This window comes from Anopheles funestus, chromosome X, assembly GCF_943734845.2.
Source record: "Anopheles funestus chromosome X, idAnoFuneDA-416_04, whole genome shotgun sequence".
Taxonomy (NCBI): Eukaryota; Metazoa; Arthropoda; class Insecta; order Diptera; family Culicidae; genus Anopheles; species Anopheles funestus.
Window position 1 is genome coordinate 13,473,032 of NC_064597.1, and position 21,574 is coordinate 13,494,605.

The 21,574-nt window shown below is 44.0% G+C and overlaps 1 protein-coding gene across 7 annotated transcripts in view; it reads left to right on the plus strand.

The window, feature by feature from the left end:
* The window catches only part of LOC125766404 (uncharacterized), a 30,613-nt gene extending 9,343 nt beyond the window's left edge, over positions 1-21,270 (plus strand). For 6 of the 7 annotated variants that reach the window (XM_049432341.1, XM_049432360.1, XM_049432352.1 and 3 more), the window contains exons 2-6: positions 2,729-3,916; positions 10,785-10,999; positions 11,077-11,751; positions 17,892-18,030; positions 18,646-21,270. In XM_049432341.1, coding sequence (XP_049288298.1) covers positions 3,859-3,916; positions 10,785-10,999; positions 11,077-11,751; positions 17,892-18,030; positions 18,646-18,890 — 1,332 coding nt within the window. In that variant the 5' untranslated portion in view covers positions 2,729-3,858 and the 3' untranslated portion in view covers positions 18,891-21,270. Of the gene's footprint in view, positions 1-1,512; positions 2,411-2,728; positions 3,917-10,784; positions 11,000-11,076; positions 11,752-17,891; positions 18,031-18,645 lie in introns of those variants that run through there. The other variant, XM_049432395.1, reaches the window with a different exon arrangement.
* The last annotated feature ends 304 nt before the right edge of the window (positions 21,271-21,574 follow it).

Genomic DNA, 21,574 nt, shown 5'->3' on the forward strand with positions numbered 1-21,574 from the left:
ACAGAACCATAAGCTAAACGGCAACGAAATGGGACAAATGATTCTTGGAAACGTATCGATGTGCGCTTGTGTGTTCGGTATGGCCACGACAAAGACACCACTGGTGGCCATCTAACGATGGTCAACTAATAGGGTTTCTGAGTAATGTCTGTATTTCTGAGCCGGTAGCGTCTGTATCACACCGTAGCACCGTGACGTGTGTATGTGTCGGATGTTTCAACATTGTTCATTGGTCTCTGCTCGAGTCTTGACAATACATCCTCTTGGTTTTGAGGATGCTTTGTTCGTTTTTTTTTCTCGGTTTTTGGTTTTCATTTTGGAGAAGTAAAAAAGTCTCGAGTGCAATGTAGTCCGGCATGCATTTACGGATTAAATGAATGTCTTTCTACCTTACGCAAAGTTCCGCAATAAAAAGCCATTATGGAAGCATTTCCTCCAGTGTCCGAGGGAAAAGTGATTTGTTGTGATTTTTGTGCCTAAAAATAGTTCAGTTTAGCATATGGAAAGAGAAAAGTTTCTGTAGCTAATATTTGTGTCTAAATGTTGCACTATTTTAAGTATTTTTTGGGGGGACCTCTACTAGCTGTCAAATGTTAAATACTGAGTACAGGTATTCTCCGATATACGCTATCAATGCGGACTGGAATCAATTGCGTATTTCGAATTCTTGGTTACCTTTCGTTTATAGCTAAATGTTTCAGAGTCGAATCAATAGCATAGGAACAAAAAACATTTTAATTCATAATTTAAATGAATTTAATTTTAAATGAATTATGAATTAAATCCGCCATCTCTTTGCGGATATTATGACTTACATTACTGAACCTTTCTTCTTTCCATATACAGTGGAGCGCCGATTATCCGGGTACGTTTTATCCGGCTGTCTCATTCTCCGTGCAGTTTCTTAAATGACAGCTTCATATCGAATCCAGCCATGTTTTTTGTTTTTAGTCTGGAAACTTCAGAAATTGAAGGATTGTATAAACTAAAGATCGGAAGCATCTTTAAAAACTATCATGTTTGTAGCGTGTGGGCGATAAAAGCGCAGAGAAGTGGATACTAATTATCCTGGATACGAATTAAAAAGCGACACAGTTATTGTTATAGAACCAAGATGCAATACGGACGATGAATCTAATTCAGAATCAGAAGATGAGTGACTGAAAAACCCGATAGATTTCAACTCTGCAAAATCGTATGCTGATGAGTTGTTAGAAATCATGGACAGCAAGGACAGGTATTTAAACGTAGGAAAAATAAGAGCAAATATTAAAATGTACTATATAAACGCATACCTGTCAACTAAACCTTGTGAACCTTTTATCCGTGTTCGATTATTTTAAACGATTATCCGGCCACCATTGAGTCCCAACATACCCGGATGATCGGCGCAACACTGTAACTGTAAAGTTGTTGTTACTGCTAGAATGAAACTCTTTACGACAGGCTTTGAAGAAATATTCCTTGAATTTGTTTCTTTGTATGTTCAAGTGGTGTTCGATTATTCAAATTTACACCAGCATGTTGAATACTTCATGATTTGCAAACTCATACATGGAAGTATGACAAACGTCGTCAGGAAGAATTCAACCAGTTGCAGTAAACGAAGTTAAATGTCAGTTTCGAAAAAATCGCGTATATCGAATATGGCGTATATCGGGGAATACCAGTAGATAGCATTGACTTCCATAGGGCTTCTTTATTTACATTAATTAAAATATTGAAATTAGATATTGTAACGAGCGTGTGTGGGGTGGTTACAACAACTACAAAAAAAGAAAAGAAACTTAATTACAACCTATCAGCTTCAATTTCATTCAGATCAAAGCTTAAAACATCGTTTTAACACACACACACACATGCATAGAGTTGACAGTAAAACATCAGACAAAAAAAATCCGTTTGGTTCAACAACTAGCCAATTAATCGTTTCATTTTTGTATTGTGTTTTTGTTTCTCGCTTGGCACATGTTTATTCTCCACTTACTCACCTTACATTCATATTTACCACTTCCACACTCACGCTCCCTTTCCACGCTCCACCCAGGAGCACACAAAACGGTTGGCTCCAATCCAATAAAAACACAATCGACCAACCCTCCCTGGGCGAGCTGGTAGTTCAATTAAGATCAAATTAATTATCAAGAGTTTCATTTGATTCTACAGTTTGTGGGAATGCATGGGATGTGTCTGTGTGTGTGTGGGTGCGTTTTTTTTATGTTTTGTTCTCTTCCACTCTTGTTCAATTCATTATTCATGCCAACTGCTGGCAAAACACTGGCCCAACGGAGCCGTTTTTGTTACCCGCTCTGTCTTTGTCTAGTGTTTAAGTTAAGCGTTGCTTCATAAAACCGAACGAAAAAGAAAAAGGTCACCGCTCACAAAAGGGGGTTTTTGTCGGTTGCGAAAGGTGAACTTTTATTATTAGTGATACAAACAATGATAGATGTGAGCATTTAATTTTTCCATCTACCAGTGGAAACAAAATTTTCTCCATTTTGTGTGTTAAAAGCGACATCGATGTGTACAGACAGCTTCCATCGGTGTGTGTGTGTGTTTGTGTACGACGAGTGATTCATGGGATTCATTATTTATAAAGCCTTTGATTTTATTCATAAACCAAACGAGATGAAGGTGTCGGTGCATGATGAGTGCACCGGTATAGCTCTGTCTGCACAGTACGTTACTTACATACGCCTTCGGCTACTGTTTGTGTTCTACTTTGCAGGATCAAAGCCTGACGTTTCGCTGCACCAAAGAGGGGTAAAGGTCACATTGGCTACGGTGTGACACGGCCGTCTGTTATGACCTCCGATCGGTAAAGGCCTGCCGTGATCCTGGCCCAGCACGAAAATTGAACGACAAACTGAAGTGGCAAAAAACAAGGCAAGAAGAAAAAAAACAAAAAGAAAGAGTAAAATCTCTCACATACACACCACCATAAACATGTGTACGGTGCTAGGTACGGTGTAGTTCGGTTCGGAAAATCGGTGGTAAACTGTTGAGTCGTTGAGTTGGCTTGCTGTTTGGGAAACGGCGTTCCAAAAGTGCCGTACTGTCCAGTTGTCGTGTACGCTCTCGATGTAGATGTGCAACGGGTTTGGGGGAAGGGGGCAATGAGTGCCATCCCATACGACGCATTGCCCTTGCCGAACCGTACAGTTAGTGGGTGGCAAATCGACGTATGTGATGGTGATGGTGGTGAAAGTGTTTCTATCATCTAGAGGACAAGAACAAATATTTACCCTTCGCCAGCGACCTCGTGCGCTTTAGTGTGTGTGTGTGTGTGTGCGTTTGTGTTTCGTAGCGTAAAGCATCCGGGGCTGGGCGGGTTGCAGCAATTCGGGCGTTCTCGCACCGGATCTCGCACCCAAAAGCGGAAACAGTTTGCCACGGTCGTGCTTCCAGTACCGGCACGTACAATCCAACCCTGGTTTGAGTTAAAACAAAAAAAAAAACGTCCTCCTGACCCGACGCTCACCATGCCCGGGCGACGGGCGACTCGGCTAAGGGTCAGCGTGTCGATCACGAAGCAACGAAACGGACTGGAGGAAGAAAAAAAAGAACGAAAACTTACCCCAGCAAGCAATCTACAGTGAACATGCATTAAGTGGTGTGGTGCTGTGAAACTGGTACCATACCGTAAGCGCACACGCGCTGGATCGACTCTGGTGGCAAGTGATTGAAATCTAAGGCACGTGAAAAACCCAGTAGCAGTGAAACGATCCAGCAAGCAACAGCCAACAGCAGGAGACGTAAAGAAAAACGAAACCCCCAACCCATCATAATTCCGTACATTTTGGGAGGGCACAATTCCTATTACACGGGCGACACGGAGCGACGTGAGCAGAAGTGAAAATGTTATGTGCTCGGTTTAAAATCATCCTTTGCCTTATACAGCTGCTGGCAATGAAAGGTAAGTTGAGCTGGCAAAAGGTTGACCAGCAATGGTTCCATTCCGTTCACCCCCCCCCCCCCCCCCGTCTTGCGGAATGTTACGATTTGCTTCTGCCATACCGGCGGCGCATAGGCTATGACTGACGCAAATCGGTTGCACCGGGGTAGCTTTTTGTTGCAGCCTGCACACACTGCACATCGTTTTCGATTTATTAGGCCATCGTTTTCGGACCCATTCGGTTGTTTTTTTTTACCTTCCTTTTTTTTGGACGACTGGTACCGACGTCTTTTCAACCGTGCCGTACAACACTTTAGGAAGAAAAATTCTCCCTCCAAAAAAAAAAGCACCCGAGTGTCACTTCTCGATTTCGAGTGCATCAGATCGTTGTTTTTTGTTGCATCTTTGGTTTGATTGTGTGTGTGTGTGTGTGCTTTGCCTTGGGATGATGCTGCTGCTTCTGAAGTTACGGGCACAAAACTTTACGGATGAGAAGTTTTTCGTGAATTTAACTTTCCCTGCACGATTCAACCCCGGCAAACTGAGAGGGTTCAAATGGAAAAGAGAAATGTTTCCCTGCCCTGTGTGTACATTACCCGATTGTACGGTGAAACAGATCTTGCCCGTGGGGGAAAGTTTTGTTTTTCACTCAATCCTTTAGCAATGGTGCAAATAGTTTTGTCTGACAATGATACGAACAGGAATGGCTATTCATTATGGTGGTGTATGATTGGTTGTGCGCTTTGAAGCTTATTTGCTGACCGGTGTGGTTTGATTTTGTTGCTAAACGTTTGGTGAGTTCTAGAGTTTTTTTTTATTGTTTTGCACATTGAGTTTTATGATGTTAAATATGGAAGAATCGTTTGTTTTCATTATTCAGAAACTCATCAGACTGAACCTCTATAAGGTAACCACTTTCTAAATGTTCTTGGTGTGAAGTCGAATTTTCAAAATATTGAGTCCGCATTTCAGCTGGTTGCGAAGATTGCAGCTGTGAAATTCAGGATAGTCATAATGGAAGAGACGTAGAGTGGCGTCGTCTTATATGTATTACATAATACTGCAACGTATGTATTATCCTTCTATGAAAACAGGATTTGCGAAAGATCACGAACGTATTTTTTATTCAAGTTTTTTCACATCAATTATTATTTGATATATGTAGATTCATAAAGTACTAGGCGTCTCCATTTATAAATTGTTTTTATTTGAAACAGATTTCGATTGAGATTTCTACTATTCTTACTATCCTTACTATGGCAACAGGAGTTGCGAATGATTGCGAACGTGTCTTTTGTTCAAGTGTTTTTTTCACATCAACTCTCGCTTGAAACAGTTTCATAAAGTACTAGGCGTCTCCATAACAGATTGTTTTTATTTGAAGTGGATTGCGATTGAGATTTCTACTGTTCTTACTATCTTATTATTGATACGGGTGTGGCGAATGATTGCGAACTTGATTTTTATTTAGATTTTTTTTACACATCAACTCTCAGTTAAAACAGTTTCATAAAGTGCTAGGCGTCTCCATAGCAAATTGTTTTTATCTGAAATGGATTTTGATTGAGATTCCTACTATCCTTACTATCCTGTAATGACAACAGATTTTGTGAATGATTGCAAACGTGTTTTTTGTTCATGTTGTTTTAAATCAACTGTTACTTGATTTGGGGCGGCCCGGTGGTGTACGTGATAAACGGCACCGACCCACGCGGCAGGACTGGGGTACAAATCCCATCCGAACCGTCTCCCCGTAGCAAGGACTGACTATCCTGCTACGTGGTAAAATAAGTCTTGATACGGCCAGGCCGTTCTAAGCGAGCAAAAAAAACTCTCACTTGAAACAGTTTCATAAAGTACTAGGCGTCTCCATATGAAATTATTTCTTTCAATGGATTTTGATTGAGATTGAAAAATAAATTGGCAACTGCCTAAACTTCTTTTGAATGCTTTTGATGTAAATTAATCAACTGTTGTTGCTAAAGAAGCGGTTAGCACGATTTTATAGACAATGGATTTTCCAAGTCTCAATATGTGAATACTTATGAAGCCTTCAAGAACACCTGCTTTCCTAAGGTTGCATAACGACTTTAAAGAAAATGGCTTCACTACGAGATGAATTCATCAGTAAATGCAAGCCAATGCAAAGCTTCAAGACGTAGCTCATCATGCAGTGGAAAGGATAGTGATCAAAGGGAAGATATCTAACGTTTTGTTAGAAAGGGATCTAACTGTACAGAATGCTGTACAATACTGTGTATTGTGCTTCCTTGTTCTTGAGAAAATTATAGACTAAGTAGTGATAATATCTACCATCTGTTGTGCTGTTGTACTGAAAATATAAAGCCCATTAAATGAGTGTGTTCATGATCGTTTTGCTTGCCTGTGAAGTTTTCATCAAGATTTTGAATTAAAAGTGTAGTAGAGTTTTGGAACTAACCGTAAAATGTATTTTACTTGCAGAATTTATGATTTTCGTTATTAAAACATATTTTTGTCGATGTGGCAGGCTTTCTGCAAAGCCTGAGAATTAGAGTTCTGAAACAACCCTAAACCGTCATGGACCCCGCGGCCATTGATACTAAGGTATGACAAGCTAGGGCTGTCAAAAGAAGTTCTTTACAGTAATCCAATCAGAAGCGAATGAAACCCTTCTCACGTTGGTTAGGGAAATAATTACTAACATTAGGCGTTAACTTTTTAATGCTAAAAAAATTGATTCCTTGAATTATGAGGGTGAGAGTGGAACTTATTATTAAATAATATCAAAAGGATAACATTTGTCAGTGTCCGATCAATGTCAATGGCTGTTCTACAGGAATAAAAGAGGATAACATTCAATGTTTCTAGTTTTTTCCACATCAACTGTAATTTGAAATATTTTCATAAGGTGCTGGGCAACGAGCGCTGACAAAAAGATGACAAATTTTTCAAGTGACAAAAACAGCTTGTCAACTGCGAAAAATAGTTTTTTTCGTGGCCGTGCACACATTTGTACACTTTGTCAAAACATAGCAACCCATGATTGACAAAATCTTCATCATCTTCAATGTACACGAAAATTCAACGCGATGGAAGCAGTTTTACAGTAATTTAGGCTTTAAATATATTAATTAGGATGGTCTGTGTCCTTGCAGGGATGAAATACAGTTAATTCAACAAATGAAAACACCGCAATGGTCAGCAATTCACGATATACTATCTTTAAAGCGCGCTTGTTTACGTTTTGAGCGAACGTCAAAATTTTGTCAACTTTTTGTCACCATTCTTGTCAACATTTTTCGTGAATTTTCCACAAAATAAAATTTTGTCAAAAGCTCAAAAAAGTGACAAAAGCTCCGTTTTGACAAATTTTTCACCTTTTTGTCAGCGCTCGTTGCCCAGCACCTATAAAGTACTGGGCGTCTCCATTGCCTGAGAAGAAACGTGTTTTAGGTTCATTTCATTTCATCTCAAATTTTAGTAAAAAATATTAAATAAGAAGGCAAGGCATACTTTAAAACACACTTACTGATCAATTTTAAAACCCAGAAGTATTTAAATTGTACATATATATGCACACCACACTCTTCTTTCTCAGTTTTCACAAGCACACACGGGGCCATTTTTTGGACGGTACGGCAGAAAACAAATCTAAAGCACAGTAATTAGATCGTAATTGAATAACATCTCCCTGCACAAGCTTCAATAGTAATATAACTTACCGGGAAAAAGTTTGACTCATGACGCCCACTTCACCCATGGCGGCGGGGTAGGTACGAGTGGTGCAATCACGTCCTTCCCGTGTACGAAACCATGCAGACAAACCAGCAGGCACAGTCACCCGGCAGCAGTACGTGTTCTCCATATTTCCCTGTATGTGTGTGTGTGTGCGTATATTTTGTTGTTACTGCTGCTGGTTGGGTCCGTATTTGCTTCCCAAACAGAGCGCTGAGCGATGGTAGAATGTTCCCTGCTGAGTCGGCTATGTTTGCCAATGTAAGTTGCCTTGTAAGTAATGAAGCGAGGGATGAAAGGTGTGGGATGGAACGAATATGGCCGTGTTGTTTGCATTTGCCCATACCATTTCGACAGTTTGCTGACTTGTATGTGTGTGTGTGTGCGAGTGTGGGAAACGGGCAGAGCGTGAAGCATATTAGGAGAAAAAAGGATACACAGGGGAAGGAAAACAAGGTTAGCAAAACTGCAAAAGAAAGTATCGTGCTTGCGTTTCAGTTGCAAGGATGGGTTTTTTGAGGGTGGGGAGGATATATTGTAATAATATACCGAATTAAACATTCTGCGTTCCCACCATGTTTCCATATTGTAGCCGTACGCGAGGTTTTCAAAAAAAAAAACAAAACACCAGGCTATAAAGACAACAAACCCACCGAATTGGACGTTGGTGGTGTATGGGCGATGCCTCGTTATCCGTGAGCCTTTGTGGCTTCCGGCAAGAAGCTGTCATTGAGAGTATTATTTTTCTCACCCCGAGCACCCCCCCCGGGCTCGGGCAAATGGCCGTCGAACTGCTGCCGCCGTATGCCGGCTGTTGTGACTCGCGGGTATAACAGTGTGGCGCTGAATAAAAGAAGCGCTCGCCGGGCACGGCATTCCCAGGTTTTTACCACCCTGCGAGGTGTTGATGTTACATGCCTATCATCGTTTCGACGTCGTTAGCGGCAATGTACACGTTCGTTCGGCTGCACACGTTCCATTGCATTGCCAGGCGGAGACATATTTAGCGGTCGGGAATGTTGGCCTGTTGGTGGTTTACTTCACAAAACCCGCTTCTTGGTAAAACGGTCGTACATCAAATGGGATAAAATGGTTTGGCGCACTGGTTCGTGGTCGTAGCTAAGGAGAATCTTCACTCGAGAGGATACTCACGCGAGAGATAGTGCGCGGCAAGAAAAAAAAAAACTACATCACCCCGTGGTGGCCCCGTTCGTCAGACAGATAACCGCGAGCGTGCGAATTGCCGTGAATGACTGCTGGACAGCTGCCGTACTTGTGCGCACTGAAGTGGCGGTAGTGGGTACCACTAGTCACTGGAAAGTGCACTCGATTTACCTTCGGACGACGGTTGCAAACCGTACGCGGTGCGAGTACGCTAATGAGGCTTATTAGACTATTCGTGGTACCAGCGGCACGCTAAAAGGCTGCCCTGCTTTAATTCCACACCTTTACCTGGAATTTTTGTTGAACTATGCCCGCTAGCTTGTCTCGGAACTTCAATGCTGCCTTCCTATCAACCATCGCCGACCAAACCTTGGGCAGTGTGGCGTGCTAATGAAGGGATATTCACCGGCCACCGGGTTAGAGCGTACCGGTCCCAGGTTACGGCGAACCGATCCGGTAGGCTTATATTAAAATTAATTGTAACGTAATTAACAATCAACGTGCGCGATGATGATGTAACAGTTTTGCAACACCGGCACGCCGGCGTGCACTTGTTTTAATGAACCCCGCCAAAAATGGACAAACTCATCCCCGTGAAGCTGTTAGTTTTGCTTGGTGGATGATTGATTTTTGTGCGGATTATTTCGTATATCATCCCCCCACGGTGCGAGACATCTCGTGATGCTCTGATGACCGGTCTAGGCAAACCGGCAAACTGAAGGGAAGGTGGGAAGGGTGGTGACGCGCGTTACCATTCTCCTCTCCTGCTCGATGCTTCATAACTGTGCTGTGCTGGATTATGTTGGAGTTAGAAAATCATTCCGGTCATGGCGCTTGGTGATGGTTTGCTATGCTGTAGGCTGTCTGCCAGATGCTGTCTGCTAGCTGAAGTCGATGGTAAAGATAGCTAGAGGGTGTATTGGAAAGTATATGCATGTCCAGCGTGTTCTTACGATGATAGTTTTAACATTTTATTTATCTTTTTTTTTGGTTAGCTTACTTTAATTTATTCAGAATATAAATTTCAGGTTTCCTGTTGCTGAACCATCTTTTATACCATTAGCAAAGATAAAAAAGTCACTTGTGTTGTGCGGGAAGTAGACATTTAGGAGGTTCTAAAGAAGTTAGGAGTCTAACTTTAGGCGCATAATGGTTGCGCTGTCGAAAGAGACATCAAGTGGCAAACAACTAATGAAAACATTAATAAAGTTTGCCAACACCATCGACCAGAAATGCTTAACATCAATACTTACCAGCACACCCTTAAAATACGGCACCACAACACAACCGGACAGACAATAGGCGAGAGTGGTAGAAAATTGCAACTCATAGGCGCTAACGTACATGGTAGCTGTTACGTTATTGATTAAAAATGGACTCCGAATGCGAGACTTGAAGGGTGTTGTACCGTACCGTTTTTTTTGGGGGGAGAGGGGGGGGGGGGTTGGTAGGAAGGAGAATTAGATTATCAGAAGTGGTTTCCCGGGTTGTTGGCAAATGTGAGACGGTAACATTTGTCTACCATTCGGGTGCGGGGCGTGTGGTGTATTGGTTAATATTTAACAATGAAGATGTACGAAGGCGTACGTTACGCTTCGCCCGGTCCGTATACACTGTGCTTTCGGGGATATACTGGGTAAACCGCTAGCTGAAGCACATCAGTGCAGAGATCAAATATTTCGCAATTGTGTTTCTCCCCCCGGGGGTTGTTAAGATCCGGTACGATTTCCTGAGCTGCTACACAGTGTGGTTTGCGTTAAGAAAGGGAGTGTCCAAATCGCTTGCAAACCATCGTATGGGGCCCCATTGTTTATGCTAATCAAATAAGGTTCTTGTTTAAGCCCGCAACAACAAAAAAAAAACCCATCCTGAGTTAAATCGTAATCGAGCTGCTTGCGTTGCGTTGTAGATTGGGGAAGGTTAGATGGATACTAATCGTATCACTTTTGCCATTATTCCAACCGTAACGCCTTAACGCTCTGTACTGCTTCTTCTATCGTTCACACAGTGTCCCACAGCGTGCTCGGGCTGGAGAGTGTTCACATACAGGTACCGGTTGCGGTACTGGTCGGTACGAGTGCAACGCTCATCTGTGAGTGCGATCTGCCGGACGAGGATCTCTACTCGGTCAAGTGGTACAAAGGCAAGCACGAGTTTTTTCGCTACACCTCCAAAGAGATACCGTCGATTAAAATCTTCCCAAAGGCGGGCATCAGTGTAAATGTAAGTATTTTTTTATTCTCCGGTGAGTTTATTGCGTTAGAGATGATGCTACGACGCATGCTACTTTCATCCGCCAGGTGAATCTATCGAACGCGAGCCATCTGGTGCTGATGAACCTGGAACCGCAGAGCAGTGGCAAGTATAGTTGCGAAATTACGGAGGCGGCACCATCCTTCCACACGAAGATAGCCACGCGCACCATGAACGTGGTCGCTCTGCCGATCGGTGAACCGCAGATCGTGGACATGAAGTCGTTCTACGGTGCGGAGGAGTTCCTGGAGGTTGAGTGCCGTGCCGGACCGTCCCTACCGGCACCGAAGCTGGAATGGTACGTGAACGATCTGCCACTACGCCAACCGCTGCAGCTACCGTCACGGTTGGAGTATGCGGCCCAACCCGTCCTTCCCGGTACTGCCAGCTTCGCCAGCACTAGCAGTAGCAAACCTAGCGACCGCAGTAGCAGTAGGAAAAAACAATCAGCCAAGTCTTCCTTGTACGCACCGACGGTACCGACGATCTCCGAACTGGAGTCGCGCGAAAACGACCTAGAGGAGGGAACGGTGCGCACTGGAACGGGTGCGTCTACCAGTCGGCCACTACCGGCGGCCGTTAGCATCGTCCAGGAACCAACGGCCAACAGTAGTACATCCGCTGAACACCGGAAAGGCGCCACCAACAGTCGCTACGAGCTATCCGTGTCCCGGTTGAAGTTGCTGCTCGAGCACGGACACTTCCGCAACGGCAAGCTAAAGGTAAGAAGGGAAGGGAAGAGGAAGGAAGGAGGAAGCGGGAGGGGGGGGGGGGAAGTAGGGTGAGAGGTTGTATTTTTCCGGGCGCGCATTCTTTTCAGCGGCTCGGCGCAGCCGGAAGTGGAAATTTTGTGATGCTTCGTTTTTGTTCTGTCTTTGTTTGTGTTTAGTTGTTGTTTGGTTTGGATTTTCTTCGTGTCTCTGTTACTGGCAAGTTCCGGTGCAAGTTTTTTTTGTGCCATGCCGCTCTTTCCGTTGTTATGGTTTTTCCCTTCTTATGGGGATCATCATTATTAACTTTCTTTTATTTTATTTTGCCCCTGCGTCACCGTCGTCGATGGTGGTTTACTAAAACGGAAGCGGATGCTTGTGTACATGGTTCACAAGATTTTAACGTCGCTTTTAGGGGTTCTTCTAAATATAAAAAAAAACTACTTCAAATTGATTCGAATAACACGGCGGCGTATAGTGCGGATAAACTACACGCGCGAGTTAGGAGAAGAAAATAGTTTTTTTTAAAGACATTGATACACTCGCGTCTGTGTAAAGTCGAGCAGTTTCCCCTTGGTTTGCTTTTGTTTTTGCCGGCAGGCATCATTATGCTCGTCGAACAGCTCATTAGCAATGCAAAGAACAGTTACAGAACGGAATGGGCGATGTATGGCGAGAGCTTACAAAGAATAAACATATGCAGAGGTCTGGAAAATGCCGAACTTCAGTCCTTCTGGTGACATATTTTGGGGATGTCACTGTCGAATTTAAAATAAAACCTAAAAACAGAAACATGAAAACTTTCCAGCCGAAAAATGGCCTCATCTACCTCCACACTCACATCACAAACAACGAAGAAAGTGTAACATACGGAGAAAAAAAATCTTTCATCTTAACTGAAGCGCCTAAATGTATGCCATCTGTATGGCATATGGCAGGTATGAAGTTACGCGTTCGATTTATCTTTCTCCCTCTCTGGCTAATTGAATGTTTTCGCATTCACTAATTGGATATTTTTCATCGAAAAACTAAACATTTTGCCTTTCGCCACCCGCGACACCACCCGACCCCTCGGTACGCTCGGTGCAAGATTTTTCCTTGATTAAAGCGAATGCTTTATTTACTAGCCTGCACCGTTGGATGCGTACTTGTAGGGCTGGTTGGCCAGTGCTGGTTTTTTTTATGCTAGTCGCGTTATTTTTTTTGTTTGGAACCGGCCCGGTACTGGTTTTGTTCGCTCGTTCGCACGATTAAGGCCACCCACGATCACGAAGCCCACCATCCGGTGTCCCGGTGGGCTGATTGATGTCTTGTTATCCGAAAATTAAATGCATTAATTTCATCACTAACTTTCCCGCGGCCGTTCGAACCGGTCGCCGGGCGTCCCAGCTCCGGGTTCAGCCGTCCCGGGTTTCCGGAAAATTATCATGTTTAGCACGTTCGTGATTTCGCGGTGCCCGGGCAGCACGACCAGATGACACCGTGCGCTGATGGAAAGCGCAACATACCGGCTAGGGTAAATGGTGGGAAATGGCATAGGCAAACACTCGTGCCAAAAGTGATAAACAAGCTGTTGACAAGGATATGAAGAGCGTTGTGTTAAGTTTTTTTGTTTTGTTTTGTTTTTTGCGTCTCCATGCGCATCGTATAAGTTAAGGGCGTGTTTGCTGTTCTGATTGACAAAGTCGCTTCAAGCAAATGGTGTGACAGAGCGCCTGTAGCTATGCAATTCACCAGACAAAACTACTCCGTTCTGATACGTTGTCGACATCTTTCTAATCTGTGATAAAAAAAAAATTGTCACATGGGTGAATGTGCTCGTGTCTGACTCATTGCCGGAGTAGTGTGGTACAATAAAATGGAGCACCCGCTCTAAAAGTAAATTAAATCACAAAATAAAAAGGGAACCAAAACTGAAAACAAAAAAAAACAACATCAAGGAAAAGAGAAACATAAAATACTTCGTTCTAAAAAACCGAACCAGGAAAATGAAGAAAATTTCCCGTAGCGCAGCAATGTGAAGAAGAATAACGCGCACTCAAGCAACATCGGACGCATGAATGATTTATGAGCCGAAAGCGCTTCCTCCCTTCAGCTTCTCTTCCCTTTCCACCAGCCACCCTTCGTTTCGCCGTTGGGGTGCAGTGTGAGTGGTATGTTTTCTTTGATTGGAAAAGTGAGCATAAACATGGCGGGAAAGTAGAAATGAAATTTTGAAATAGAAGAAGAAGAAAAACGGGGAAAGAGAGAGAGAGAAAGAGAGAGAGAGAAAAAAGCGAAACAGTACACGGGAGGCGAAAAGCGAATAAAGTTAGATCCGTGTGCGTGAAGCGGTCCCGGAAGCGACAGCACAGGGTAAAAGACGAGGAATGGACGGGCGGTTAGCAGTTCTGTTCTGTAGCAAAAAAAAAAAGAAAAAATTCTCTTCATTCCAGCCCACCTGAGCTAAGCTTTTCCACGGCTAGTTTTCCCGTGGTGCCACATTTTTCGTTTCTTCTCTCCCGTTTTTATTTTCATTCTTCTACCTTTTGTTCCTCCTGCGGTGCTGCCGGTGCTATCCGATGCGGGGAATGTTGCGAGAAGCGGGTAGGAAGCGTGGGATGAAAATTTATTTCTATAAATGTGCACCGAAGCGAGTTGCAAACATTTTCACAAAACTGTTCCTACTGTTTGCTTTTTTATCCTGCGGCCACACGGCCTGACCATACAGATATGGGATGTTAGGGGAATGTGTAGGGGAAGAAACAAAGCAACAAACACGAAAAAAAAGTGGAAAGAAACTCCTCTATTTCCCCCTTTTTTCCAGCCACGGCTCCTTCTGTGCCGTGTGGTTGATCAACAGGAAATGAATTATTGGAATTTTATTTGAAAATCATTCAGCAAAATGCGTACCGAAGGTTTTTTTTTCCTCTCTCACTGTTTTCGCTGTTCGGCCCGATCACACGATGTGCGTTCCCTTTATTCAGCCGTAGCGGTGCGCATTGCCTACCCAGCCAGGCGCACACCCAAAGCCAGCGTGGATGCAGAGGCGGTGAGGATTGTGGCGGATCGATCAATCAGAATTGTTTCGAGTTTTCGATTTCGATACGATGGCACGGCCACGGTGAAACGGTTGTGGAAGCGATGGGGGAATAGTACAAAATAAAAGTTTCCAATCCTGGCGTTACCTCCGGGGTGAGGTTTGGGGATGGATTTTGCTTTCAGCTTAAGCCATAGTGCAGCCGTCCGCTTACCGTGCAGTTCCGTGTTTAGAGCAGAAGGGAGAAAATGTGACTAGTAAACAAGAATCGTGGGCAAGCGGACGGATGGGACGAGGGGGTGAAAAGTTGCTAGACAAGGGAGGGCAAACAAAGGGCAAACATAACAATAAATGAATGCGGGACGGAAGGTGTATGGGCGCGCGGGAATCGTGCTGTCGACGAGATCTGGCTTTATGCAGGTGCACGTTTCCGGTGATAGGGGCGGGTGGGTTTTTGATGAAGAACGAAAGCGGGAGGGACGCAAAACAAGCATGTCGAAGCATAGCTGCATTCGTCGTGTTACCAAAAGGGTGGCGGAGGAGTGAGGAGAAGGGGGAAGGCAGGGATGGTGTGCAAAGCCGGGGAGAGGGGAGGAGGAAGTGATGCAGTCGTGGGAGAAGTGAAGGATGGGTGATTGGTTGAGCTGAGCAAGAACGGTTCTTCCATCAACAAGTCCGTGCACTCGGGCACGGAAGCCCCTAGCGCGTTGCAGAGATGCAGGCGCTGAATGCCACCGTGCGGTCACGGTAAGGCTAAAAGGGAGCAAAAAAAAACACACACAAAAATAAACAGTAGTAGCAAAGAAGGTGGGAGAAAAGGTTGACGACTGTAGGTCACACATTTTGATCGATTCGAGTTTTTACACACAAAACCATCGCAACTCATGGGTGGGTTTTTGTTATTGGAATCGTCGTACTTCGGGGTGTCGGGAACACGGAAAAGCTTTTTTTATTTTCGTCACCGTTTCCTTCATGCCGCCTGCATGTATGCATACACCGCACATTGCTTTGTCGTACCGGCGGAAGAAGGTTCACCGCAGCACAAAACTGCATTTGGGAAATGGGAGGAAATGGCTGGGGAGGAATAAAGTTTAAAAAAAGCAAGAGAAAAATCGAACAACGGTGAATATCGGGAAACGACAAGTGACGTTTTGATAATGAAGCCCACCGGACGGAAGCTTCTTTTTCGCGAAAAGGTTGATACAAACGCCGTTCCGTACCTGGGGCGACACGGGGAGGCCGGTACAAGCGTGACGATCGGAAATGTGGCTGGAAGGGTGCGATTTGAATTTTTGGCGTGAGTTGATTTTGCAACGGTTCGATACGGTTCCGCAAAATCCCGCACCGTGCCCCTGAACCACCGCACCGGAAATTACTGTCAATTGTATCGCAGATGACGAGCCGCGAGGCTGCCAGTTTCATTCGGCACACATTTCATTCACTCGCCTTGCGTCATCTTACCACACTGGGCTCTACAATTGGGGCCCGGGGGGGCGGTGAAAGTTCCAGTACACTAAGTGGTGATGTTGCTTTTTCTCACTTTCCCGCCAGTTGGCCAGTTGGCGCAACATTTCTGCTTGCTCTGCCCGAGATCCACTTCCGACAAGATATAAATGGAAAAACACCGGGTGAATGTAAAAGGGGTTTGGCAAAGCACTTTGAACCATCGCTGCCGATGAAGGTCGGTATTCGATTTTGCTGTCAAAAAACGGGGCTAGGATTTGGGTTTGAATTTATTACAAACCATATGCGAAGCGGCAGAAGCTCTTACCGGCGCCGTATGCACGTACTGTATTGGATCGCTTCGATCGCTGCAGCGACGAGATTAAATTGTGTTTTCTTGTTGGTTGGACTGAAATAGCGACGAAAGGGTATTGCTTGTTGTAGAAAAAAATCAAGAGAAATTTGTTTTGAAACAGATAGTAAATGGATCGATTTCTTTGTTGAATATAACTCAAAAGTAGCAATCTAGATGGGTGCTGGTTGCAAGAATGAGGAAACTTCTTCACTATAAAAACTGAAGGTGTGAGTGTTTAGAACCTACATAGTTCGAGTACTCACATACGCCTCTGAGATGTGGACGTTGTTTAAAACTGACGAAACCTTAGCCGCTTTCGAAAGGAAGATACTCAGAAGGATTTTTCACCCCATATGTATGAAATGACAATCTCCTCCATTGTGTCTCCTCTATGATGTTGTCTATGATGCCATTCGAATGACACCGGACGACCCAACTCGTCCTTTGTACAGAAGCCCTTTTAGGTCGTCCATATGGACAAAGGAGACGTGATAGGCCTGAGTTTGATACATCTGCCAGAAAGGCCAGGATAATAGATTGAATCACGATAGCGCTCGTCCGTAAGCGGATTAGAGGACTCCTGTAGTAGACCAAGACCGCAAAGCAAGTTGTAGCGCCTGATATGTAGCCTGACAAGTAGCTACAAAACCGCCTAGATGTATGCAATGCTCACAACTTGATCTTTATTAGTTCCTATTTTTTTTACTTTTCTCAAGTGATCGTCTCCACTTCAATGTTTTTAGTTATACATTAAGTTAGGTTAGTTGTAAATAGGTAAACGTATCGCCTAGATGTATGCAATGATAAAAATTTGCATTATTTTTAGTAGTTAGGTTAGTTATAAGTAAGTAAAACCCTTGTGGTGAACAATAAATTTGAATTGATTTGAAATGCATTGAAATAATAAATATAAAGTAGTTAACTAAAGCAGAAAATAGTAACCAACACTACGATCTAGTGTTACATTTCTCTTATGCTAAGAGAATGTGAAGAGTTTATAACACCTTCAATAGGGCCGCACCGTCTGGTGTCTGTATGGGATGTACATTATTGATTTGATGGATTGCTAATCACGTCTTCCGGCTAACTAACACGATACCGGTACGATGGAAGCGCACACAGGAGAGCAATAAGCCCATCGATATATCGATAATTGGTGGCACTTATTCCATACCGCACCACTAAGCGGCCAGTGTACGATCGGCCTCAAACTGGTATCGTTCCCCTATTCAAGACGCTGTTTAAAGTGTGCCGTACATTTCACCTTCATACTAACGTGTTTGTTTTCTCTTTGTGTGTGTGTGTGTGTGTGTATGTACGTTTGTGTGATTTTAGGTGGAGTGTGCTGCCCATATCTTCGACCTGTACCGGCACTCGACGGTAGCGATGGCGGACGAGAACTATCCCCAGGTGCGCGTGCTTTCCAACAGCGATAATGGTGTACACTTTTCCTTCATGAGCGACAAGGACGAAGGTAAGCCGGTGCGCGGTGCGGTTTTCCATCATCCATCATCGAGGATGTTATTATTATCCTTCTGCGCCCTGCAATAACACCTACATGTGTGTGTGTGTGTTTGTATGTGGAGGGTTTTTGAGCTTGGGTTGGGTTCGATTGGTTTGCAACGGGATGCCGGTTTCTCAGCTGACGAATTCCCACCTGAAGCGGCGAACAACCACAACCAACATCGCCACCACAAAACAAAAGGACGTGGAGAGTGTCTGGTGCGGGTGCGTTGTGCCTACCTTTCAGGCGCACGACCATACACCAATCGTGAATGGCTATAATGGATGGAGTGCATGGATTTGGATGGATTTGGCCGAGTCGTTCGTCCGGTCTGGCATCAGGTGGAATGTGTAACCCGACCCCGGATGCTTACGAGTCTCATCAATGTCCCTCCGTTTATCTCATTAGCATTGAAAGTGTTTCTTTCTCGAGCACACAACCTTCGATCGGTAAAACCAAGTTGTTGGAACGAGCTTCTCCATTTTTGGCAAACAAGATTCAATAAGTGTACGGTGCACGTCTAATATTTGTGTTTCCACTCCATCTCTCTCTCTCTCTCTCTCGCTTTCTATGTGTTATTTATAGCATCATCTTCGGCTTCTCCACCTTCGCTGTTGGCGTTTCATCCTGGGAAGCTGGTACGTCTGTTCGATGCTGCCGGTAGATGGTTATTTGGAACGTTACCACTATACACCACGACGATGCACGGTGACGCGATAGCGATTGTGGACACTGGACAGATGGCTGGATTCGATCCAATCGGTGGCATCATTCCGTATGCGCTGCTGATGGGCGTTGGCTGGTTCAGTTCGCTGTGGCAGTTCTTTTAGGCAGTTCTTCACTAGGCACCACGGGTAGACACTGCACGAAGCAACGTTGCAAACGTCCAGTACGTCCCGTGTTGTACGTTTATGCTTTCATTCTTCCACCCTCACACAACGGTCCGCTCCATTCCTATCCCTTCCAATCCAGCAGAAACGAAATCATTCCAAAGTTTGCCAACGAATTGCTAAACGAATTTATTCGCACCCAACGCGTACGCCTTGGACGTGCAACAGTGTGTAATGCTACTGTATAGCTATGTAGTAGGTCATGTCACAGCTTCAAACCACTTCTTACTGTTTGATCGGGTACGATCCGTCACTTTTCCGCATTCCTTCCCTTCCCATTCCATGCCTCACCAAACATAAATGACAAAAAAAAAAAACAGCATCGAAGTGAAAAGCGATTCACAGAAATTCTTGTCTGGTTAAATAGTTACCTAATCCCGGTTATGTGACAAACGAATAGGTAGAAACGTGTATGAGTGAAACGGTACGAGACAAGGGGGGGGGGGGGGGGGAGCAATCAAAGCAGCGTTTTCGAAGGCAACGGAAGACGCTAGTTCAGGTCTCTGGCAAACATTATTTAGTGTGTATACTACTCGTTATCGACTGGTTTGGTTGTGTGTGATTCATGTTCGACGTTTCGACGGCTCGGTTCGAAGCAATTAGTTCCGGGTACCGGAGAAGGCCGAGTTTGTTCGTCCGATTCCTGCTCCCCCTTCCCTTCCGCCCTTTTTTCCCAACATGCTCCACTTCCTTCACCTTTCCTTCCACATCCCTCCCACACCTAGCGTGACACAGCAAAATGCTCCGGAGGTAAAATATTAAATCGAGCGATAAAGCAAGCAAGCAAGCTAAAGCTTTTCCAAACCGCTTCCAATAGGGAAGCGAACGAAATGAACGGAGAAGAGCATAAATTAAATTCATATTGCCCGCTTTCAACCCTCCACTAGCATAACCTTCTGTCCCCACCCCCTCCCCCAAACTCAAACGACTGAGTGAGTGTGTTGGATTTTGTTTTTGTCGAGTATGAGTGAGTGTATCTGTGTGCTAGGATGTGTGTTGCAAGCCCGAGTAGGGGAGAAGGGAGGGAGGGGATGGGAGTAAGACACGCACGTTTCGTGTTAGAAGGAATGCTCCCTGTTTAAATCATGTTGTAATTTAAATAATGTTAGCAAATGCAACTAAATCGCTCTACCCCATGCTCATTCTCCTGTCGATCCACCTTCCCTTCCCTATAACTCTCTCACTCCATGTCCCCTTGTCCTCTGTTTCTTTTGGGAGGGTTTGGGTGCTGCATTGTATAAAGCGGATTCCCTACCGTGATTTTCCCAATCTGGCAGAAAAACAAACGAAGTAAAATAAGCAACGAAGCAGAGGAAGGTAACAGGTACAGTGTGTGGCACTTAAATACCGATTCATTCCACATACATAGCTGAACGATCTTCGCACGAAGAGAAGATTTTGTTTTTCTTTTTTCTAAAATCAATCACATGTATAAGTTTAGGGGGCACACATGCTGTGCGGGGCGAATGTTGCAGTTCAGAAGGGTTTAGAAAGTAAGTTCTGTTATGCGTGTTTGCATACCGTCGGGCTGAAATCATACAGTGCATATTTGTTCCCAAGCTGAGCGGAAGAATTTGCTCTGCATTTGTATCCCACAGAGTTATGACGCCTGAAACTATGCAACAGTCATTTGAAAGCGGCTTTTTTGTTTGTTCGAGATTCTACCTGTCGGGAGAATGTTGGCTGGACATTCAATATTGCATACCTTCGGCCGTATATGAGTTTTGTGGGTAAAGCACACTCTTCGGCTACTGTGATGCATGCGATTCACAAACTACAAAAGCATCTTTTGAATTCCTGGCAAGATACACACTTGAGAGTCGAATTTAATACAAAACTCCGTTCGTTTTTTTCTGTTGTAATGGTGCCACATACTGTAGTATAGTAAATTAGAATAAATTAAAAGAAAAATTAAGATAGTAAGGAAGATTGAGGTGCAGCTGAAACGGTGTATTTCAAGGATGAGAGCGAGAGCGAGAGGATCCAAAGGATTCGGTAAGCAGTAGTTAGGAAGGAGGAATAGAATGTAAGATGCAAGAAGAAAACAAAAATCACACACTCAAACAAAGCGAAGCGTTAAGAGTTTACATGTAAAGACAAAGGAAGTAAAAAAACCCCAAAAACACACACACACATATATAGAAGAACTAAAGAGCTACTGCTCCCACCCAGTTCATTCCCTTTCCCTTAAACCACCAAATCACGCACAAGTGAGAAGTGCGTGCGTATTTGTGCGTGTCCTATCCAAAGACAACAACAAAAAAAACTACAAATAAAAATCGAGCCATGATAAGGCTATTATGTTTTCTATAAAACAAAACCACATTGTAGCTGCAAATTGTTGGAATATGGAAAGAAAGAAAAAAGTTCTTTAGGAAACTTTTGAAGTAGAAACAGTAAGTATAAAGGGTTTGTTCATAGTTTGACATACTGAATAATCTAGTTTGCATACCAAGCTCACAGAGGATGATACTTCTTTCTTGTTTTGTTTCTTTGGTGCCCAAAATCGAATCAAAAGTGTGTTCCAAGTTTCGCCGAGCGTTTCATTTCGAGAGAGGATAAACGACACATTAAAAGTGCATTCCTAACGCCCCGTGCCGAAGACGGCACGATACGCTAGACAT